The sequence below is a fragment of the Podarcis vaucheri genome, assembly GCF_965113315.1.
Source record: "Podarcis vaucheri genome assembly, chromosome: 4".
NCBI classification, from domain to species: Eukaryota; Metazoa; Chordata; class Lepidosauria; order Squamata; family Lacertidae; genus Podarcis; species Podarcis vaucheri.
In genome coordinates, this window is record NC_138762.1 from 82,256,634 (window position 1) to 82,276,525 (window position 19,892).

Below are 19,892 nucleotides of genomic sequence, written 5' to 3' on the forward strand. Positions count from 1 at the left end.
CACTATGCACTCTAAAGAAGATACGCTGAATTTGTATAGATGTGTAATAAAGTGGAATTTGTCACTGAGAGTGGTATCAAATATTAGGCATTATAACAGTTTATCCACTGCCTTCACTGAACTTAAGAATCTTTAGTCCATTGACTGTAAAGGGGCTACTCTGAGTACAGTTGTACCTTGGAATTCGAATGGAATTCGTTCTGGAAGTCTGTTCGACTTCCAAAGCATGACTTCTGATTGGCTGCAGGAAGCTCCTGGAGCCAGTCAGAAGCCGTGGAAGCCCCGTCGGACGTTCGGCCTCCAAGAATAGTTTGCAAACTGGAACAGCCACTTCTGGGTTTGCGGTGTTTGGGAACTAAGCTGTTCGAAAACCAAGGTATGACTGTATGCCTAAGTATTTAAGAGCAACACTAGAAGGTGCCTGCTATAATCCCACTACAACAAATTATAGTTCATTCTTGCACTAACCCAATCATTGGTACAATTTTTATTTAGAAGAGAGGTTAGTTTTTTAAAAGCTGGCTGTAAATGACCTTGTAGAACACTCTTGAGTTTTCTCAGTAACTTTCCAAAAAAAATTATATTGCATAAAACATTTTCTTGCCTTCCTCTGCAAAACCTGCACTTTGAGAATCTAATGGGGTTCCTCTATTTTTAGCCCTCATCACCCTTAAAACCTGGTTGATATTGTGGTGCCACAGATACAGTATGATGTGAATAGAGCCTTGGACAGCAGTGGCTTACGCAGACAGCGGGTGGGGAGAGAGAGAAACCATCTCCATTTCTTAATTTATTGTGTTTATGTTGTGCCAGTAAAAAAACCACATTCATTCTGTCTGGCAAGATGTAACAGAAGGAACAGATGCATTCTGCCATTATATTATGTAGCTGCTACTAAATAAATTCATATTCCAAATTAACGGCTTTTTTAAAAAAGAAAGCAGATGGGTTTTGTGCACGTATTGAGTATGGGAGAAACTCCTGCCTGTAACTCTGCAGAGCTGCTGCCAATCAGTGTAGGAAATACAGTGGTACCTCGGGTTACATACGCTTCAGGTTACACATTCCACTAAGCCAGAAATAGTGCTTCAGGTTAAGAAATTTGCTTCAGGATGAGAAAAGAAATCGGGCTCCGGTGGTGCAGCAGCGGCAGGAGGCCCCATTAGCTAAAGTGGTGCTTCAGGTTAAGAACAGTTTCAGGTTAAGAACGGCCCTCCAGAACAAATTAAGTACTTAACCCAAGGTACCACTGTAGTTAATTAGACCAATGGTCTGACCTAGGAACACAGGAAGCTGCTTTTACAAAGTCATTGAAAACGTTGGCGTAAACCTCATCACAAAGTGTCATAAGCTGCTTGTTCAATGAGGTACTTAAACCCTCAAGAGTCTTTTTTGGAGGCTATTACAGGCAATACTTTGGGTTATAATGTCCACTGTTCCAGTCGCAAAGAGTGGATGTGCATGTAGAAACATCCCCAAATTGGGGCTACTAGGAGTAACGTTTGACTCGTTGCATGAATTTTTAAACTGGCCCAAGGCTGTAAAGTATCAAGTTTGCTTTGTTTACATAGATGTAGTGGTTATTTTTGTAGCAAAAAAATATTTCAGAAATTGGATATCACTTGGTCTGAAATATTGATTTGGTTTTAGATATCAAAATAATAGTAAATCTGGAACTGTGCTCCTGTTTGCTGACTCACTTTAGGACTGGAATTCTATGCAGTTATACCCTGAAGAGATGCGGGTGGCGCTGTGGTCTAAACCACAGAGCCTAGGGCTTGCCAATCAGAAGGTCAGCGGTTCCAATCCCCGTGATGGGGTGAGCTCCCGTTGCTCAGTCCCTGCTCCTGCCAACCTAGCAGTTCGAAAGCACATCAAAGTGCAAGTAGATAAATAGGTACCGCTCTGGTGGGAAGGTAAACGGCGTTTCCGTGCGCTGCTGTGGTTCGCTAGAAGCAGCTTAGTCATGCTGGCCACATGACCCAGAAGCTGTCTGCAGACAAATGCCGGCTCCCTCAGCCTACAGAGCGAAATGAGCGCCGCAACCCTAGAGTCGTCTGCGACTGGACTTAACGGTCAGGGGTCCCTTTACCTTTACCTTTATACCCTGAAGAATCGAGCGAGCTTGATTGAACTCAATGGTCATATTTCGAACTAAATATAGTTAGGCTTTGGCTGTTAAAATGGCAAACATAATTCTTAAATATCCTGTATGTAGCTTAATCTGTTTGTTTCCCCCCCACTTTTCAGGCTCTGTTGAAATAACAGAGGCATATCTTGTGAGAGACATTTTATACGTCTTCCAGGGCATAGATGGCAAAATCATCAAAATGTTCAATTCAGAGAACTGTTACAAAGTAGACGGAAAGGTACAGTAAAGATCTTATACCTGTTTTATATACATAGTCTGCACACAGGGAGAGGGAGGGGAAACTGTTCAGTATATCCACTCTTTTCAATAATTCTTTTGCCTTGGTTTTAATTTTGCTTTTTTTAAAATGTTTCTATCATTGTTGGCATCTAAGGCAGTTGGCAGTAAACCAGTAACATAAAACAACAGATAAAAATCAGAAGTGCACTTAATACACAGTTAAATGGTAAAAAGAACAATAAAAATATCCCTAAAAGCATTATTAACAGCAATATTATGAGCAGCATTCTCATCTCATCCACCCACAGCAAAAAGCCCACAGTGAATTAAATCATTACCAAACAAAAGCCCAAATGAACAGACTTTGCCTGGTGTCTACAAGATAGCAACAATGTCCTTGGAAGGGCATTGAACATTTGGCCACAACCGCAGAACCACCTGTTCCCATATGAATCTCCAAGATTTATCAGAGACTGTTTTCCAGGGACTTTTATCTGTGGAGCTTAGGAGGGTAGTTTATAGAAATAACATGTTTTTCAGATAGCCCTGTATTTAAAAAACTCACTTCAAGCTGTCAGCCTATACGGGTGAGATGCAGTGGTGCCTCGCAAGACGAAATTAATCCATCCTGCGAGTCTCTTCGTCTAGGGGTTTTTTCGTCTTGCAAAGCAACCCTATTAGCGGATTAGCGCTATTAGCGGTTTAGCGGCTATTAAAGGCTTAGCGGCTATTAAAGGCTTAGCGGATTAGCGGCTAAAAGGCTATTAGCGGATTAGCGGCTTAGAAAAAGGGGGGGGAAAGCGAAAAAAAATCGGAACACTCGCAAGACGTTTTCGTCTTGCAAAGCAAGCCCATAGGGAAAATCGTCTTGCGAAGCAGCTCAAAAACGGAAAACCCTTTCGTCTAGTGGGTTTTCTGTCTTGCGAGGCATTTGTCTTGCGGGGCACCACTGTACATATTTTTAAAAAATGATTACTTATGTGTAATCCAGTCAAGCAACAGTATATAGAAGGAAATTGGAGGCAGCCTGAGGAAGAGAGTTTAGTTAGAGCATTTGAGAGAGGCATTCCTTCTTTAAGGGTCAGTGTATAAAATGTGAGGATTACTTCAGGAGCCACAGACGTAACTGAAGGTCGCTTCCCATAGAATGATTTAGACTGAGTCATGGGAAGTAGTTGAAACGCTACTCATTTGGAGACAATAGTGCTTTCTAGGAATAAGAAGCTAGAGAACCAATAATAAACTGGTCCAGGGAACACAGAGGGCTGGCACAGGGAATCTGGCCCTCCAGATGTTGGACTCCTTCCTTGACCATTGGTCATGCTGCCTGGGGCTGATGAGGGTTGGAGCCCAACATCTAGAGGGCCATATTTTCCACGGTGCGTAGAGCTGTAGACTCTCAGTGACTTGCTACATCTGACATTATGAACCATCCGAACTTACTTGTTTAATTTGCTTAAAACATTTTTACTCCACTCTTAAGGCAAAAAAGACTCTTAGAGCAGCTTACAAAATCTGTAATAACATAATTTCTAGCTGCAAGATTACAATTTAGAGAGCAGGACAAAAGTAAAAAATCCATTTTGAGTCTCGCCATAATAGATTTATAGTGGATATGGAAATGTCTGGCATAAGACCTGTTTGTTCTCATGCCTGGTTCTGTTCCTCATTTAGAAGTAACTGCTTAATAGAATATTCTTTCTGTTGAAGATCAACAATACTGAATGTGATCAACACCTTGTCAGGTTCTAGTGGAAAATTGGATTTATGCCTTATCTTGTTCATTAGAGCTTGTTTCATCCTACGCTTATTTAATGCCAGTCTTCTAACTATTTGTTCATCATTTATTTCTTAATACTTTAGGTGAGCATTTCCAAGTCTCTGAGAGATACAACAAGCCGGCTTGCTGAATTAGGGTGGCTGCATAACAAAATAAGAAAGTATACTGACCAGAGGAGCGTGGAACGTGCATTTGGATTAGTGGGTCAGGTATGTGGGCAAAACCCAGAAGTCTTCAAAATATTTGGTTTTGCTTATTTCGTTTGTTGTTGTTGTTTTGCTTGACAGGTTGTTACTGGTGTGGTATGGGATGAGAGACCTGGCAATAGACAGGAAATAACACTAGAACTTGTGGATCTCCAGTGAAGCTGAATGTTGGAATATTCATGACAAATAAAAGTAGTTCATGCCACACACGGCTGAATTATGGAGCGTGCTCACACCGGAGGCAGTGATGGCACCAACCTGGATGGCTTTGAAAGAGGATTAGGCAAATTCATGAAGAACAAGGCTGTCAGTGGCTACTATCCTCAACAGCAATGTTCTACCTCTATTGTCAGAGGATTCATGCTTCTGAATACCAGTTGATGGAACCACAGGTGGGCAGAGTGCTATTGCACTCAGCTTGCAGGCTGCCCACAGGCATCTGGTTGGCCACTGTGGGAACAGAATGCTGTACTAGATAGCCAGCTGGCCTGACCCAGCGGGTACTTCGTCTCTTCTTATTATGCAGAATGAGGCAACAGTCTCAGGTGCTGGGATGGGGAGCAGAAGCGCATGGGGGAGGGTTTCTGATGTGGATCTTAATGCACAGGTTGGTTTGTGTTGGGAGAGAAGTTCTGTTAGGTATTTTGGTCCCAAGCCATATAGTTTGAAACCCACACTTTGAATTGGCCCAGAAAATGCCGGTACATAGGCAGCTGCTGCAGTTGGGCCAGAACAGTTTATATGTGGTGTGATCTTCTGGGCCCAGTGGTTATTCTGGCTGCTGCAACTCCTGTTTCTGAATGCCTTTAAAGGCAGCCCATGTGCAGCCTTAATTGTTTTTGTTATGGGTTTTATTTGAGTTTATTTTACCAGTTTCTCATTTGGTTTGATTTTGTATTTTGTCCAGAACACTTACTTTCTCATAGCTGTCAACTTTTCCTTTTCCTTGCAAGGAATCCTATTTGGAATAAGGGAATTTCCCTTTAAAAAAAGGGAAACATTGACAGCTATGTACTATCTGTACATTTCTAATGAATGAACACAGTTATAGCTTAGTGGCAAATTTTATCTTAATAACTCTGCAGGAGTTTGTTTTTATTAGTCACCCAGTGGCTCTTTATACTCCCCACCCCATTGAACTGAAACATTTCCTGCCACTTGGGAGTGCTTTTGTATGACCTCTTGAGTTTTAAAGATTAACTTGCTGTGAAGCTTATGCAGAGACCCAAAATCAGTGGTCAGGTTGTATGCAAGGCATTCAGAGCTCTTTAGAATGTATATGAACTGATTCCTTTTGTTCTTGTCTTACAGAGTTTTTGTGCTGCCTTAAACCAGGAACTCAAAGAATACTACAGGCTACTGTCTGTTTTACACTCGCAGGTAAATAATTACTTCTGTTTTTTGCTTGAGTCCAACAAGTTAGTTGCAAAATATGACTTTATAAACTATTTGCATCTGTGACAGGCTTGTAAAATAGCTACTTACCTGTGAAGAACAAGAGCTGATTCCAGGATAGCACATTTTTGTAACTATGGCACTTCTTTCTGTTTCCTAACATACTCTATATGTTGCTTATGTTGTTATGCATGGGCAAATGAGCCTGTAAACCTTTTACTTATTTGAAAGTTTGCTATGTAATAATTTCCATGTATTTAGCTAACAGAAATGTTTACAAAATTATGTTACAATCATACTGCTTTTACAGTAATACTGTTGAAACTTTATGGTGAACTCTTACAAAAGAAATTTCTTTTCTTTCAGAATTCTCTCGCTGTCCTGCCATTCATCATTTTGTATTTATCTGCTTTTTTATTTCTTTTCAAATTATAGCTTTCAGTTACCCTTCCCTTTCTTTATATTATGACTGTAACATTTCTTTCAATCTAAGCATTATTTTTTTGAAATGCCAAAACATATTAGGCATGTGTATATCTGGGGTTAGAAATTAAAGCTTGTAGTAGAGGAAAGCTTGAAGGGCTTCTATTATTGATTAAATCTTCTTCTTTGCTCCTTGTTGTTCTTAGTTGCAGGTAGAAGATGATCAAGGTGTAAATTTGGGGATTGAGAGTAGTTTAACACTTCGGCGTCTCTTAGTTTGGACATACGATCCTAAGATAAGATTGAAGACACTTGCAGCACTTGTTGACCACTGTCAAGGTTTGTCGGTAGATATTTACAACTGCACATGGCGTGAAAATGAATGTTAAAATGGTAGAAATATGAAATTGCATTAATAGTATTACTATTGGGAAGGATGTGTGTGCAGAAATAGAGGATTCTAAGAACCTTTACATGTAGATATCATTCCAGTGGATATAGATGGAGTTAACTTACCGTTCAAATAATTCCATTTATCTCTGTAGCTGAAAGCACTGCATGCATTCATCATAACTTCTTTTTACTACGTATAATTACCCTTATGGTGGCACTATTGGTAGAGTTTTGCATCTCATATGTTTTGCACTTAAAAGTGAGATTATTACGTGGTTGATTTAAGACTGTTCATCTCTATTAGTGACTGAGGGAGTATTTTGGTAATTGGTATAAGCTTTAAAGGCAGGCACTGGATGAGTGCTCATAATCTCTCATGTTTAAGGCATTGGCTTTGGGAATACATGCTTCCTGCCTTCCCCTTCTAGCCTGGACTGTAACTACATGTTATGGTGGCTTCCACCGGAAAACAGCCACATTTGCTTGTTTGGGACCCTGAAGGGGCTCCCTCCCACAACTGTCTCTGCAGGCAGGCAAGGTTAAAAAGTACTGAAGTCTTGGTTCACCTTACCTTTCCCTGCCACCCTGAGAAATAGAATGCCTAGCTTCTGGCTACCAGGTACGATGCCATAACCCCTTTCTTCCAACAAAGAACTGCGGCTGTTGAAGGCAGCGTGTGTTTCTGTGGTCTCCTGTAAACCATAGTTAAGGCCTCGGGAGTGTTACATGTCCACTGGCCCTAGGAAAGATTGTTTAGCAGAATACAGAAACTATCCTCACTTAACTTCACAAGATGTAGATGGCTCTCAAAATTTTAAAGGAAGTGTGTTTAGTTTCCATTTCCATTTTCCTTTTTGTGTATTCTGTCTATAAGACGCCCCCCATGTATAAGATGCCCCCTATTTTTGGGGACTCAGGAGATATATCTGTGTATAAGATGCCCCCCCCCCAATTTTTGACATTATTTTTAGGGGGAAAACCTAGTCTTATACACGGGAAAATACGGTATATGCATTTTTGCTTGCAGCCTGCCCGTCCCATAGATCCAGGTGATAAACTTGCCAGCATAGCGACCTCTTTATGGTGGGGAAGATACCAGCGTACTATTTTTTTTCTCCCTGTCAGGATAGTTGAAGATAGAGAGAGGCACTCTAGTTGCTTCTTTGACCCTTTATTAAAGTATGGAGGCGGGGGGGGGGCATATTTTCATTCTGCAGCACAGGTGGGGAACCTGTGGCCTGCCAACTATTGTGGAATTACAACTCCCATCAACCCCAACCAGCACAGCTAAGGGTCAGAGGCGATGGGAATTGGAGTCCAACAACATCTGGAGGACCACATGTTTCCTACCACTGCTCTATAGCATTGGGGGGGGGGGAATGCCCTGGCCAGTGGCTACTTCATCATGCTATCAGATCCACTTTCTCACTCAGTCCAGAAGATCTCTAGAGGAACCAAAGAGCTGCCTTTCCATTCCCTGTCTTCCCATGTGGATGAAATAATTATGAAGCATTTCCCGCTCTAAAGAAGGCTCTAATGAAGTAGACATTAGTGCTCTGCTTCTTGTGCTCTGTGCGCTATTTTTACTTGTAGCTATGGCAATCTCTTAGCAATTTTGGTGCTCTTCCAACTTCTCTGAACTCCCGCAAAAGGAATATTAGGCACAATGGTAAATTTGCCTTTGCCTTTGAAGAATGCTCTTCAAACGCCAGATAGCTGCTTCGTAATGAAATTTGGTGTATGACAAAGCTGCAGATGTAGCATTAGTTTTCCAGGTAGGTGAAAATGTATGTTTAAATTTTCCTCTGTGTGTCATGTTTCTCCAGGAAGAAAAGGTGGTGAACTTGCATCAGCTGTTCATGCCTACAGTAAAACAGGCGACCCCTATATGAGATCCCTGGTGCAGCATATTCTTGGCCTTGTGTCGCATCCTGTCTTGAATTTCCTTTATCGTTGGATTTATGATGGGGAATTGGAGGACACCTACCATGAAGTAAGTTCTATAAACTGTTCACTAAATGAGGTCTGCTTTCCGTTTCCCATTTTGGGGAAAACTAAGCCACTGAAACACTTCATTCACAATTGTGGAATTGAACCTACGCTGTAGAAAATTAAGAGGAGACATGACTAGGCAGAAAAAGTTGACATTTATACTGGAAATAGAGTTGCATGTGAAGATCTTGTGCATCACTTCAGTTTGGACACTGTGGGCAGAATCCAAAGAACGATGGGGTTAGTTTGGTGTGTCCAGTTCTTTGTGCTTGCAAAACAAGAGTCCAGTGGTAACAAAGGGACGCAGGTGGCGCTGTTGTCTAAACCACTGAATCTCTTGGGCTTGCTAATCAGAAGGTTGGCGGTTTGAATCTGCGCAATGGGGTGAGTTCCCGTGGCTCTGTCCCAGCTTCTGCCAACAGTTTGAAAGCACACCAGTGCAGGTAGATAAATAGGTACCACTGCAGTGGGAAGGTAAACGGCGTTTCCATGTGCTCTGGCACTCGTCACGGTCTTCCGTGTGCTAGTAGCAGTTTAGTCATGCTGGCCACATGACCCGGAAAGCTGTCTGCAGACAAATACCAACTTCCTTGGCCTGAAAAGTGAGATGAGCACCGCAACCCCATAGTTGCCTTTGACTGGACTGAACCACCCAGGGGTCCTTTACCTTACCTTACCTTACCTTACCTTACCTTACCTTACCAGTAGTAAAATATCACAGGTAGAACATGTATTTTGTTTCATTCTTAACTATGCCAGCATTTCTTGATGGCCTGGTGTTAAATCTTTGGTGAAGTAGTAAATAAGTGGTCAGGATTGACTATATCAGCTGACTAGTAGCAGTGCAGTGTAGTAAGTCACATGTCATTGCTTTGGGCTGAAGCATTCATTCCCACATAAATCTGGTAAAGAAGAGCCAGCGATAGATTTGAGATGTGACTTCAGTTTATGCCCAGGCCAGACTAGACTTAGATGATCATTTTACCCTGTACTGCTTTTTTTGCATCAGTGAGATCAGTTTTTACAATATAAACTTCTTTGGAACTTTTATCAACAAAATAAACTTCCATGAGTTGTATAAATCCCTTGGGTGAAAGCCCCAATAAACTCTACTGTAGTGACTATATTCTAGCGAATACGACCCCTACAATAAGCTTGTCATATAGCGCCTTTAGAAAAAAGAGAGGTTAATTACAATGGGGCATATGAATGTGTGGGTTCCCCTCCATCATATCCTAGCACTTACCCTCTGGGATACTGATTGCCTTTGTAAACAAGCTCTTAATTTCCCCGTAAGAAAATCACCCTTTTTATCTGTTGGTTGGAAGGCCTTGGCATTTGTTCATCAGTTAGATTGTACCATGATTTCCCATTTCTCCTGCACTCCTTTCTATACAAGATATAATAACAAAACTCAAAGAACCTTGAATGGGTACAGTGAATCAATAAAATAATTATATTGCAATTATGTTCTGACCTTGGTTTCCTTCACCCTTCCCAAGATCTCGTTTTCACGGGATTAATTATAAAATGCTCTTCTCTCTCTTTGTATTTTTTACTAGATGTTTTCTAAATACATTAATTGCATGTTACTTTGCCCTGGTAATAAAATAAGGGCTTTTATAACTCCCAAAGATGATTGAATTGTCTGATGGATTTTGAAATTATATTTTTCTCATTAATACTCCAATTAAAGCTCTATGCCGGTTGCCAAAGGGGACTATGGTAATAAATTTAAGAAGCTGATTTTTTTTTTAAAAAAAAGCATGTTATATCTGCTTTTTTATATTAATGCATTAGTATTGTTTTCTAGCATAGTTGTCATGTTTTCAAGTTTTACATCTGGTTTCTAGGGCACTTTTGAATGAATCTACCCCTGTTCTCTTTCCCACGGCCTCCATGCATACCTTGTTTGCACCTGGAACATAAGAGCTGAATAAGGAAGTGTCACATTTATTTGACTGAAGGGTCTCATGCAGTTGGCATTATATACAGTGGTACCTGGGGTTACATACGCTTCAGGTTACATACGCTTCAGGTTACAGACTCCACTAACCCAGAAAAAGTGCTTCAGGTTAAGAACAGAAATCGTGCTCTGGCGGCACGGTGGCAGCGGGAGGCCCCATTAGCTAAAGTGGTGCTTCAGGTTAAGAACAGTTTCAGGTTAAGAACAGACCTCCGGAATGAATTAAGTTCTTAACCCGAGGTACCACTGTAATGAGCTGTATTGGAAGTGTTGTTAGTTATAGTGAAGTCATTGCTGTGTCATTCTTATGTGACTAATGTATTTTGGTTCAGATTGCACTGTATCACGCTGCTAAATGATTTTAGCATATGCCACAACTCTGAGACACTTTATCCACTCTACATTTCAGATCCATGTGTTTCAGTATCAAAATGCTGCTGACCTGAAACAGTGGGGCGCAGTGAACTTACAAATTATTTAAAAGTGCATTAGTAGCTTATAACTAGCATGTGGCTTAGGTGAATTTTCCTGGTGAGTCTTAAAAGACTGGTTATTGTCTATACTGTGGTTCACGTTTAATTGTACGTATTAGAACAAACAGCTGGTGGTGCTTTATACATTATGCACATAACATCCCAGCTGATACTATTTCTGATAGCTTTCGAAAAGGAAGGTTTCTGTCTCTACCTAAGTGATGTCTCTCTGATTCTCTGTCTTAAAATGTATACATAGCACTGATGCTTTTTTAAAAAAAAATTAAGTATTTTTAAATTTTGTGTTCACAGTTCTTTGTAGCTTCAGATCCTGCAGTGAAAACAGATCGGTTGTGGCACGACAAATACACATTGCGGAAGTCCATGATTCCTTCTTTTATTACAATGGATCACTCAAGAAAGGTATGAAGGAAAAGGACTTTCCCCCTTATTTCTAGATTGACTTTTTCAGCTATTAATAACAGACATACAAGTGCAGAGGGGACCATTCTTTGTACTTTAGACATAAGTATGGCTCCAGACAGGGGCACAGTGAATCAGAATTCATACAAATAGACCTTTCTTAGCACTCAGTCAATCATGTTATTTGTATAATGTACTGCTTTTCCAAAGTTAAAAACCATGATCACTGTGGCTTGCTGTATAAAAAATTACGTACAGACATGACAAAAGTAATCATAACAATGAATAAAACATCAGAAAGTACAGAATTAAGGCGCTGTGGGTTAAACCACAGAGCCTAGGACTTGCTGATCAGAAGGTCGGCGGTTCGAATCCCTGCGACGGGGTGAGCTCCCTTTGTTCAGTCCCTGCTCCTGCCAACCTAGCAGTTCAAAAGCACGTCAAAGTGCAAGTAGATAAATAGTACCGCTCTGGCAGGAAGGTAAACGGCGTTTCCGTGTGCTGCTCTGGTTCGCCAGAAGCGGTTTAGTCATGCTGGGCACATGACCCGGAAGCTGTACACCAGCTCCCACGGCCAGTAAAAGCGAGATGAGCACTGCAACCCCAGAGTTGGCCACAACTGGACCTAAGGGTCAGGGGTCCCTTTACCTTTACCTTACATTTCCACCTAAACCATAAGATGATCCAAAATAAAGATACAAAAAATTAATATAAATAATAACAACAGCGACACACCTCCACAACAAAGCCACCTAGACGATAAAGCAGCCCAAAAGTCTCTTCAGCAGCTTCAGCTTTTGTAGCTGAAGTCCGTCGGGGCCCCACCCTCCTAGGCCAGGTGGAAAAAATCCTGCAAGGCCGGGATCAGATCAGGTCTTCCCAGGACTTGCACCCATGTATCATTTCTTATGGTAAATTATCAGATCATCCTAATGATCTCTGTGTTGGCAAGAAACTAACCCTTAAACTGAGCTGAATGCTCCTGACTGTTGCTGACTTTGCTGTGGGCCTCCTTCATGGCTGCCTTTTTACACTAGTGGGCCGATATGATAGGTGTTTCTCCTCACCTGTGATTTCCATCAGAATATTTAAAATATATCTCTCAGTCTAGAAAACACAGTTGGAATGCACAGCAGTTCTTCTGAATATCATTTGTTTTAATATCTGCCTTGGTTTGGTTTTTACATGCTGGTGAAAGTGAGCAGGGATAGCCTAGTCATGGTGATCCCACGAACCTCCCAGCTGGATGACCATAGTACGTGGGGTTGTCCTTAAAGATGACATGCAGAACTCAGCTGCTGGAATATTGATGAGTGCAACCAGAGTTGTTCATGTTTATGCCTATCTTGAGAGATCTGCATTGGCTGCTTGTTCAGTTCTGAGCTAAGTTTAAGGGGCTGGTGCTTATCTTGGAACAGCCCTAAATGGCTTGGAACCCATATACCGTGGATGCTTGGGTTGCGAACGTGATCCGTGTGGGAAGCACGTTCGCAACCCGCAGCACTGAGTCTGCACACGCGCAGGTTGTGTTTTGGTGTTTCTGCGCATGCGCAAAGCACCGAAACCCAGAAGTAACCCGTTCCGGTACTTGCGGGTTCGGCACGATGCGCATCCCGAAATTGCGCAACCTGAAGCATCTGTAACCTGAGGTGTGACTGTAACTGAAACAGCACCTCTTCCCATACTAGCCTATCTGTGGCTTAAGATCTCCTGCAGTGGCCATGCACCAAGTATCCTCTTCATAAGAGGCATATTGCACTCCCACAAAAGAGGAGCCTTTTCTGTAATGGTGCCTTGACTTTGGAATGCCCTTTGGACGCCAACAGGACAAGCTTTTCAGCTTGCTCAGGCATTCTAGATTCAGGTGATTTTTGGACTTTTGTCCTCTTCTGCTTTTTAGGGTCTCTCCCCCCACCTCCAGGTTTTCAGTTCACTTTTTGTAAGTTTGCATTATGTTTATTTGTTGGGTGTAAATTGTATTTATACATTGTGTGAACTTTAGTCACAACTGTCCTTGAATCTTTTGATGAAGGACTGTTGAGAAATAAAAATAGTGTGCTATTTATTTATGCTGACTTAGTAAGTGAAATATACTTGCTGAAAATGTACTGTTTCTCTTTATAAAACCTTTAAAAAATAACTTCTGAAGATGCCTTGCATTTATATTTAGGTTCTCCTAATAGGAAAATCCATAAACTTCTTGCATCAGGTTTGTCATGACCAAAGTCCATCATCAAAGACGATAGCTGTGGCCAAATCTGCAGATTCTCCAAAAGATGGTATGAAATTAGAATAAGAGTATTGTATCGTTATGCACTTTGAGTGTCACATAACAGAATACCTCCTTTGTTTGTACACATCACTCTAGAAGAACCACATTAGCCTTGTTTCTGACCTTGTTGATTTTACAAATAATCTTTGCCTGAAATTATACGAAGTTCAAATGTGGGGGCTTTGTGGGGTGGGGTCTTTGGCCAATGCATTGAGTAAACACTATCTTTGCAGTCTACATGGTATCTGTGAAAGAACCTTTAGTATTCCTGCCAACTTGGATGGCAACCCTTGGATAATTGTAGGATTTATGTAGGAAGTGCAGCCCTTATGGGAGAAAGAGTGATACCTGTTTGTAAAACCCCAATATTGCATCGTACCACCTTTGAGGGGAGCTGTTTTTTGCACTTCTGGTATTGTACATCTACATGTAGGATGATTCCATGTGGGCATATGAAGTTGTTAGTACAAATGACCACTTCCCCATTGCATTGTGACTGTTACCGTTAAAATATAATCATGTGATGACTCCTACTGGGCAATTCAGTTTGATTCCACCAAGTGGCATCTGAAAAATATACCATGTTCTAGGAAGAACTTGTATCTTGCATTTTCGTAAGTCTCTTCAAATCTCTTCTTAACTTCTTATTTACATTTAATTGTTTAATTTGCACCAAAGTATTTATAAGAAATGTGGCATTTGATAAGCACTACTTGGCCAGAACTTTGTGTCCATACTTTGATTATACCTTGCTTCTAAATGCAGCCACATGATTTATAATGTTCTGGTGTAGTGGTAGGTCGGTCTTATTGTTCAGACGTTGCTTGTTAGTTCAAGAAAGTCTTTGAGATAAGCTGCTAAGAATAGAATTTTTATTTGTCCGATAAACATCTTCAGTACTTGATGAAAAATATAAGCATTTATTAAAACAAATCGTGTATTTTAAAGTCAGCTGCTCTTGCAACATTCCTTCAGCTTTCCTTTACAGTATCTAGGTTTGTTTTTTTAAAGAAAATAATAATTTTGTGTTTACATTTTTACCAATTTAAGCTGCAATCCTCACCCTCACCTGAAGTAAGTCCCACTGAAATCAATGGGGCTTTTCTGTAGACTGGTATAGGACGGCACGGGTAATAACTATTGCCTCAGTTCAGCTGTAGTCATGCTTTGCTGCTTGCAACAAATGGCTCCGGATGGAGATGTGCAGTTCCATGTAGTCCAATGAGATCTGCTCTTTCGCATCTACATCTGCTTGGGCAGATACCCCTTTTGCTAGCTTTAAGAAATAGTGAGTTATATAATGAATTGAGAGTGCATAGATCTTAATATTCCATTAGGTGGACGTTTTCTGGCCTTAATTACATTAATTTAGTAGCTTTTAAAAGCGAGCTTGATAAAAAGAGAGTAATGTTTTTCACAAAGATAATGACTGATTTTGCTTTGTTGTGGTCACCTTCTTAGGCTGCAATCTTTTGTAAACTTACCTGGAAGCAAACCCCTTTGAGCACAGTGGCACTTACTTGTGGCTAGATTATGCTGCACATCTAGTCCATCTCTTTGTTCTTGGCTTCCTCCTATGGTTTGTTTGAAGAGAAGCAAACCATGAGTGCTGGTTTGCATGTAATGCTAAACCACTGCTGTGGTTTGTTTCCTTCCAGCTTGGCAAAAGGAAGAGCTGGGTGGGCACGATCTGAGTAGGGCGCACTAGCATTAGTATTGCAAAGCTATCTCTAAAATGTTTCTTCCAGTTTAAGAATATGTGAAGTAGTTACTGTAGTTTTTGTGTTGATAGAATATTTTATTTCAGAAGATAACGCATTCTGAAAATTCTGCATTTAGGACCCTATAAGATTCAGATGTATCCTATCCCTTCCCATTCCCTAGCAAGCCATGGTATTGCTGAACTAATGTGTAGAAACTCAAGTCAATTAGGTGTTTTCAGAGGTGAAATTTAGTAATTGTACTCTGCTCTCATTTAATAAAAAAAAATATTAAAAGAGTACCTATCTGCAGTCTCGGTAACCATTTTCTTCTTCTTGTAACAGCTGCTGAAATGTTCACGGATTTGGAAAACGCATTTCAGGGAAAAATAGATGCTGCATATTTTGAGACTAGCAAATACTTGCTAGATGTTCTCAATAAAAAGTACAATTTACTGGAGCACATGCAGGCCATGAGGCGCTACTTACTTCTCGGTCAAGGAGATTTTATCAGGCACTTAATGGACTTGCTTAAGTAAGTGAATGTGGATTGTAATATTATTGAATTTAAATGTTTGTACTGGAAGAGAAGATTGATTGAAATCTAAAATAGGGTTTTGTTAAGCCTCTGGTCCAACAATAAAACTTATGATTAAAATACAAATGTACTTTATTGCTTTTATTAATATGTTCAGTGTTGTGTTATGCTTCTTTAGGTTCAGTATATAGTATTAACAAAGCAATTCTTTAGCTTTTATATTGGGTAGTATTTGGTTCTTTCAGGTTCTAAGTGGAACAGAATTGCCAGATGTTGAAGAACACTGCTCTTCCACAAATAAATGGTATTGCTAGTGTTGTGTCCAACAAAGCCATTCCAATGGGACTCCCCCCCCCTCCTCTCCCTGCACCCCCAAATCTGCTCTGGGTGGTTAGGGTTTGGGGGTGCATGGGGGAGAGGTTGGGGAAGTTCCATTGCACAAGCAGAACTCCTTGCACTAATGGGATAGCTGTTGGGTGCAACCTATAATCTTGAATTCTACTTATGATATTGGGCTGGTTCACATGTCACATTGAGCCACAGTGAGAAACAAACCATGGCTTGCCATGAGTGAGCAGTATCCTGTTGTACGTTGCTCAATTCTTCCTGTTAAACAATTGACGGTTTTTGACTGAGGACTGCTTGACTGTTAAGGAGCGGTTAAGTAGTACGCAACAACACCCTTATTATTCACTATAAGCCATGGCTTATTTCTACTTAGTTTACCGTGACATATGAACCAGTTCATTAAATGTATAATCTGTTTTTAAACCATGTCCATGCTTAATGGCTCCAAATTTAATGACTGTAAACATTATGCAGCAAGACTTTTACACACACATACATGAGGGTGGAGAACAGGTGTAATCTATTACTTGACTTCCTTAGCCCCAGACATTGTTGGCAGCATATTGCAACTTTTGAAGGACTGGGAGGGGTTCTGCTCTTATCTCCTTCTCCCATTTCCCTTTCTATTGTGTCCTATCTTATTTAGGATTACCATCATTTTTATAACAGCACAAATCCTTTCAGTATTTCAATGTGCAGGTGACTAAGTACACCCAAGGGAGATAGCTCAGTCAGTAGAGCATTAGACTCTTAATATCAGGGTCGTGGGTTTGAGCCCCACATTGGGCAAAACTTTTCTGCAATCCATCTCTACAGTTCTACGATTGCTGGAAATAGTTTTGCTCTTTGCAGAGCAGTCATTCTAGTTTTTGTGTTCATTGTGTATGAGCATGGCAACAGCATGTCTGACTTGCATCTTCTATGTGCCTGACCTCCCATCTATTGGTTGAACGTGTGCATAGTGTTCAGCTCCAGTTGCATTTTTAGAGTCTTGTGTGCATATGTTTAATTGATGTTGTGTCACAGTTGCAGTGTCCCTCCCCCAACCCCACAAACAACATCAACAGAGTTTATCTGTAGAAGAGGCTAAGGCCGATGAAGGGCAGGGCTCAAGACTACCAGTGGGTATCTCATTTTGTATGTGCTGGCCTGTTTGTTGGAGAGGTAATGGGTTGCGCCCACTGTTCTGGAGAAACAGTAGCGAAGCCGTAGACTTATAACTTAAAGTTGGTACTTTGCATTACCGTACAACCCCCAACCTTCAGCTTTTCCAGTTCTCTTTGTCTCATTCCACTTATAGGCTAATCTAGAAGTACTAGGGACCTAAATTCAGATTTGCTTGGGCTTTAACTATTCAGTAGCCGCTGCCACTGAATAACATTCTGATCAGCAGAAAGTGAAGACTGACCTTTGATGAACGTATCAAAATATATTCATCTTAAATGTGCACTTAAATCTACAGCTTTTAAACTTAGATCCTGTATTTAACATCAAACCCCCACATCTGCCTCCCTTGGTGCCAGTATTTTTTAAAAGCATATTGGGCTTTCCCTTAGGATGGGGTTTTTAAAGTATAAAGGCAGGCTTCCTGCATGTCCTCGCATTCCTTTCCCCCACCATAATGCTGATTTTTCATTACAAAAGAGTCCATTTACTTGCTAGACATCAAAGAGATGTCTGTTTGTCCAAGAGCTGAATTGATGTAGCATCTCTGCACTAAAGTGCAGCAGCATAATGATGAGACGTGAAATCAGTACGCTTTGGTGCGTCAAGCAGCGAAGGGGCATGTTTTAGTGCAAAGAAATATCTTTTGACGTGGAATTTTAAATTTACTGTTTCAAGTTTATCGAGAACATTAGCTTAGAACCCTCCATTTTCTTTGGTGATAGAATTTAAACTGAAATGCCCAAGCTACTTGTTAGAATTTGTAGAGATTCTGCTTTCATTTTATTACTCTTTTAAAATGCTTTTAGAACTTAGGGTTGTTGACCAAATCTTGACATTGTTACTGCAGTTTTTGGTCTAAACAGTGGCTGTTTCTCAGATATGCCAACAGAGGCGGTTGTTCTGAAACTAAAGCCATTTTCCTATCAATGCTCCCTCAAGCTTAACCTTCTTCTTTCCCCACCCCAAATTTAGTTATCAGAATTTGCACAAAATCCTGTCAGCTTGATTATGGGAAGTTCTTTAAACCTATTTTTTTAAAAAATAAAATAAAATTGGTTGCCTCCTATCGAAAAGGATATTACTGAGTAGAAAAGCTATGATGGACTTGAGTACAGTGGTACCTCGGTTCCCAAATTTAATCCATTCTTTGAGTCCGTTTGACTCCCGAAATCATTCAGAAACCAAGGCGCGGCTTCCAATTGGCTGCAGGAACATCCTGCACTCATTTGGAAGCCATGGAAGCCGTGTCAGATGTTCAGCTTCTGAAAAACGTTTGCAAACCGGAACACTCACTTCTGGGTTTGCAGCGTCTGGAAGCTGATTTGATCGGGAGCCAAGCCGTTTGACTACCAAGGTACCGCTGTACTGCTGAGTTGAGTGAGTTGTGACATTGCAGCCTGGTGAGGAGTCCTCCAGAATTGCTCGTAAGTCTAACAACCCACCTCTTCCGAATCTGAAAAACATAGGAACATACGACTTAGGAAGATGCTTTATATACCATGTCAGACCATGTGTCCATCTAGCTCAGTGTTGCCTACATGGACTGGCAGTGTCTCTCTAGGGTTTCTGAGACGAGGCATTCCCATCCCTGCCCGGAATGCTGAGGTTTGAATCTGAAAAGGCAGGTGCTCCAGCAATGAGCAGCTGCCCATGCCCTGAAAAGTTGTGTGAATTGACTCTGTTTGAGATGGTTGCTAAGGGGTGTGCAGCTGTAGCTGAAATGTCATACTGGTCCCTGTCTCATAGGAGCACAGGTATATCGTGCAGGGTCATTTTTGTGTGTGGAAATCCTCAGCTTAAATACTCGTAATTACACACACACACAAAACATTTGATAGCTCACTGTTTGGAAAGGATAATCTGTTCACTATTGTGTGGGCTCAAAATATATTGCATAGTTAGTCCATTGTGCCTGCAGCTAGATGACAACTGGGCTATTATGTAAATTGTGTATCTATCTTTCCATTTATCTCCCTTTTATTATTTTAGGCCAGAGCTTGCGAGACCAGCTACCACTTTGTATCAGCATAATCTGACAGGAATCCTGGAAACAGCTGTCAGGGCAACAAATGCACAGTTTGATAACCCTGAGATCCTCAAACGCCTGGATGTCAGACTTTTGGAGGTACTTTAAAACAACAACAACAAAAAACCACTTTAGCATTTTATGAGAATATTGGTTTGTTTTTAAAAAAAATTTAATTGCTAAAATGGCATCTGAGGTCAGCATTGGAAAATAGCATTGCCTTGTCTTGCACGCAAAATCTGATTTTCTCACCTGTCAGTGTAGTTTTTAACTATTATTTCTCTGAAAAGGAGCTTTGGTTTTTGTATTATTTATTTGTTTGTTTTGTTTATGGCATTTGAGTGCCGCTCCACAATGCAAGGTTTTCTGTGCGGTTTACAATGGTAAACTGCACAGTTTGGTAAACTGCAATGGTAAAT

The 19,892-nt window shown here is 40.8% G+C and overlaps 1 protein-coding gene across 1 annotated transcript in view; it reads left to right on the forward strand.

Annotated features, from left to right (window-relative positions):
- TUBGCP3 (tubulin gamma complex component 3) overlaps window positions 1-19,892 on the forward strand; it is a 62,035-nt gene that overhangs the window by 24,510 nt on the left and 17,633 nt on the right. The window contains exons 7-15 of the mRNA XM_082218594.1: window positions 2,251-2,369; window positions 4,235-4,360; window positions 5,669-5,737; window positions 6,382-6,514; window positions 8,395-8,561; window positions 11,312-11,422; window positions 13,593-13,701; window positions 15,740-15,929; window positions 19,437-19,572. Coding sequence (XP_082074720.1) covers window positions 2,251-2,369; window positions 4,235-4,360; window positions 5,669-5,737; window positions 6,382-6,514; window positions 8,395-8,561; window positions 11,312-11,422; window positions 13,593-13,701; window positions 15,740-15,929; window positions 19,437-19,572 — 1,160 coding nt within the window. The remainder of the gene's footprint in view (window positions 1-2,250; window positions 2,370-4,234; window positions 4,361-5,668; window positions 5,738-6,381; window positions 6,515-8,394; window positions 8,562-11,311; window positions 11,423-13,592; window positions 13,702-15,739; window positions 15,930-19,436; window positions 19,573-19,892) is intronic.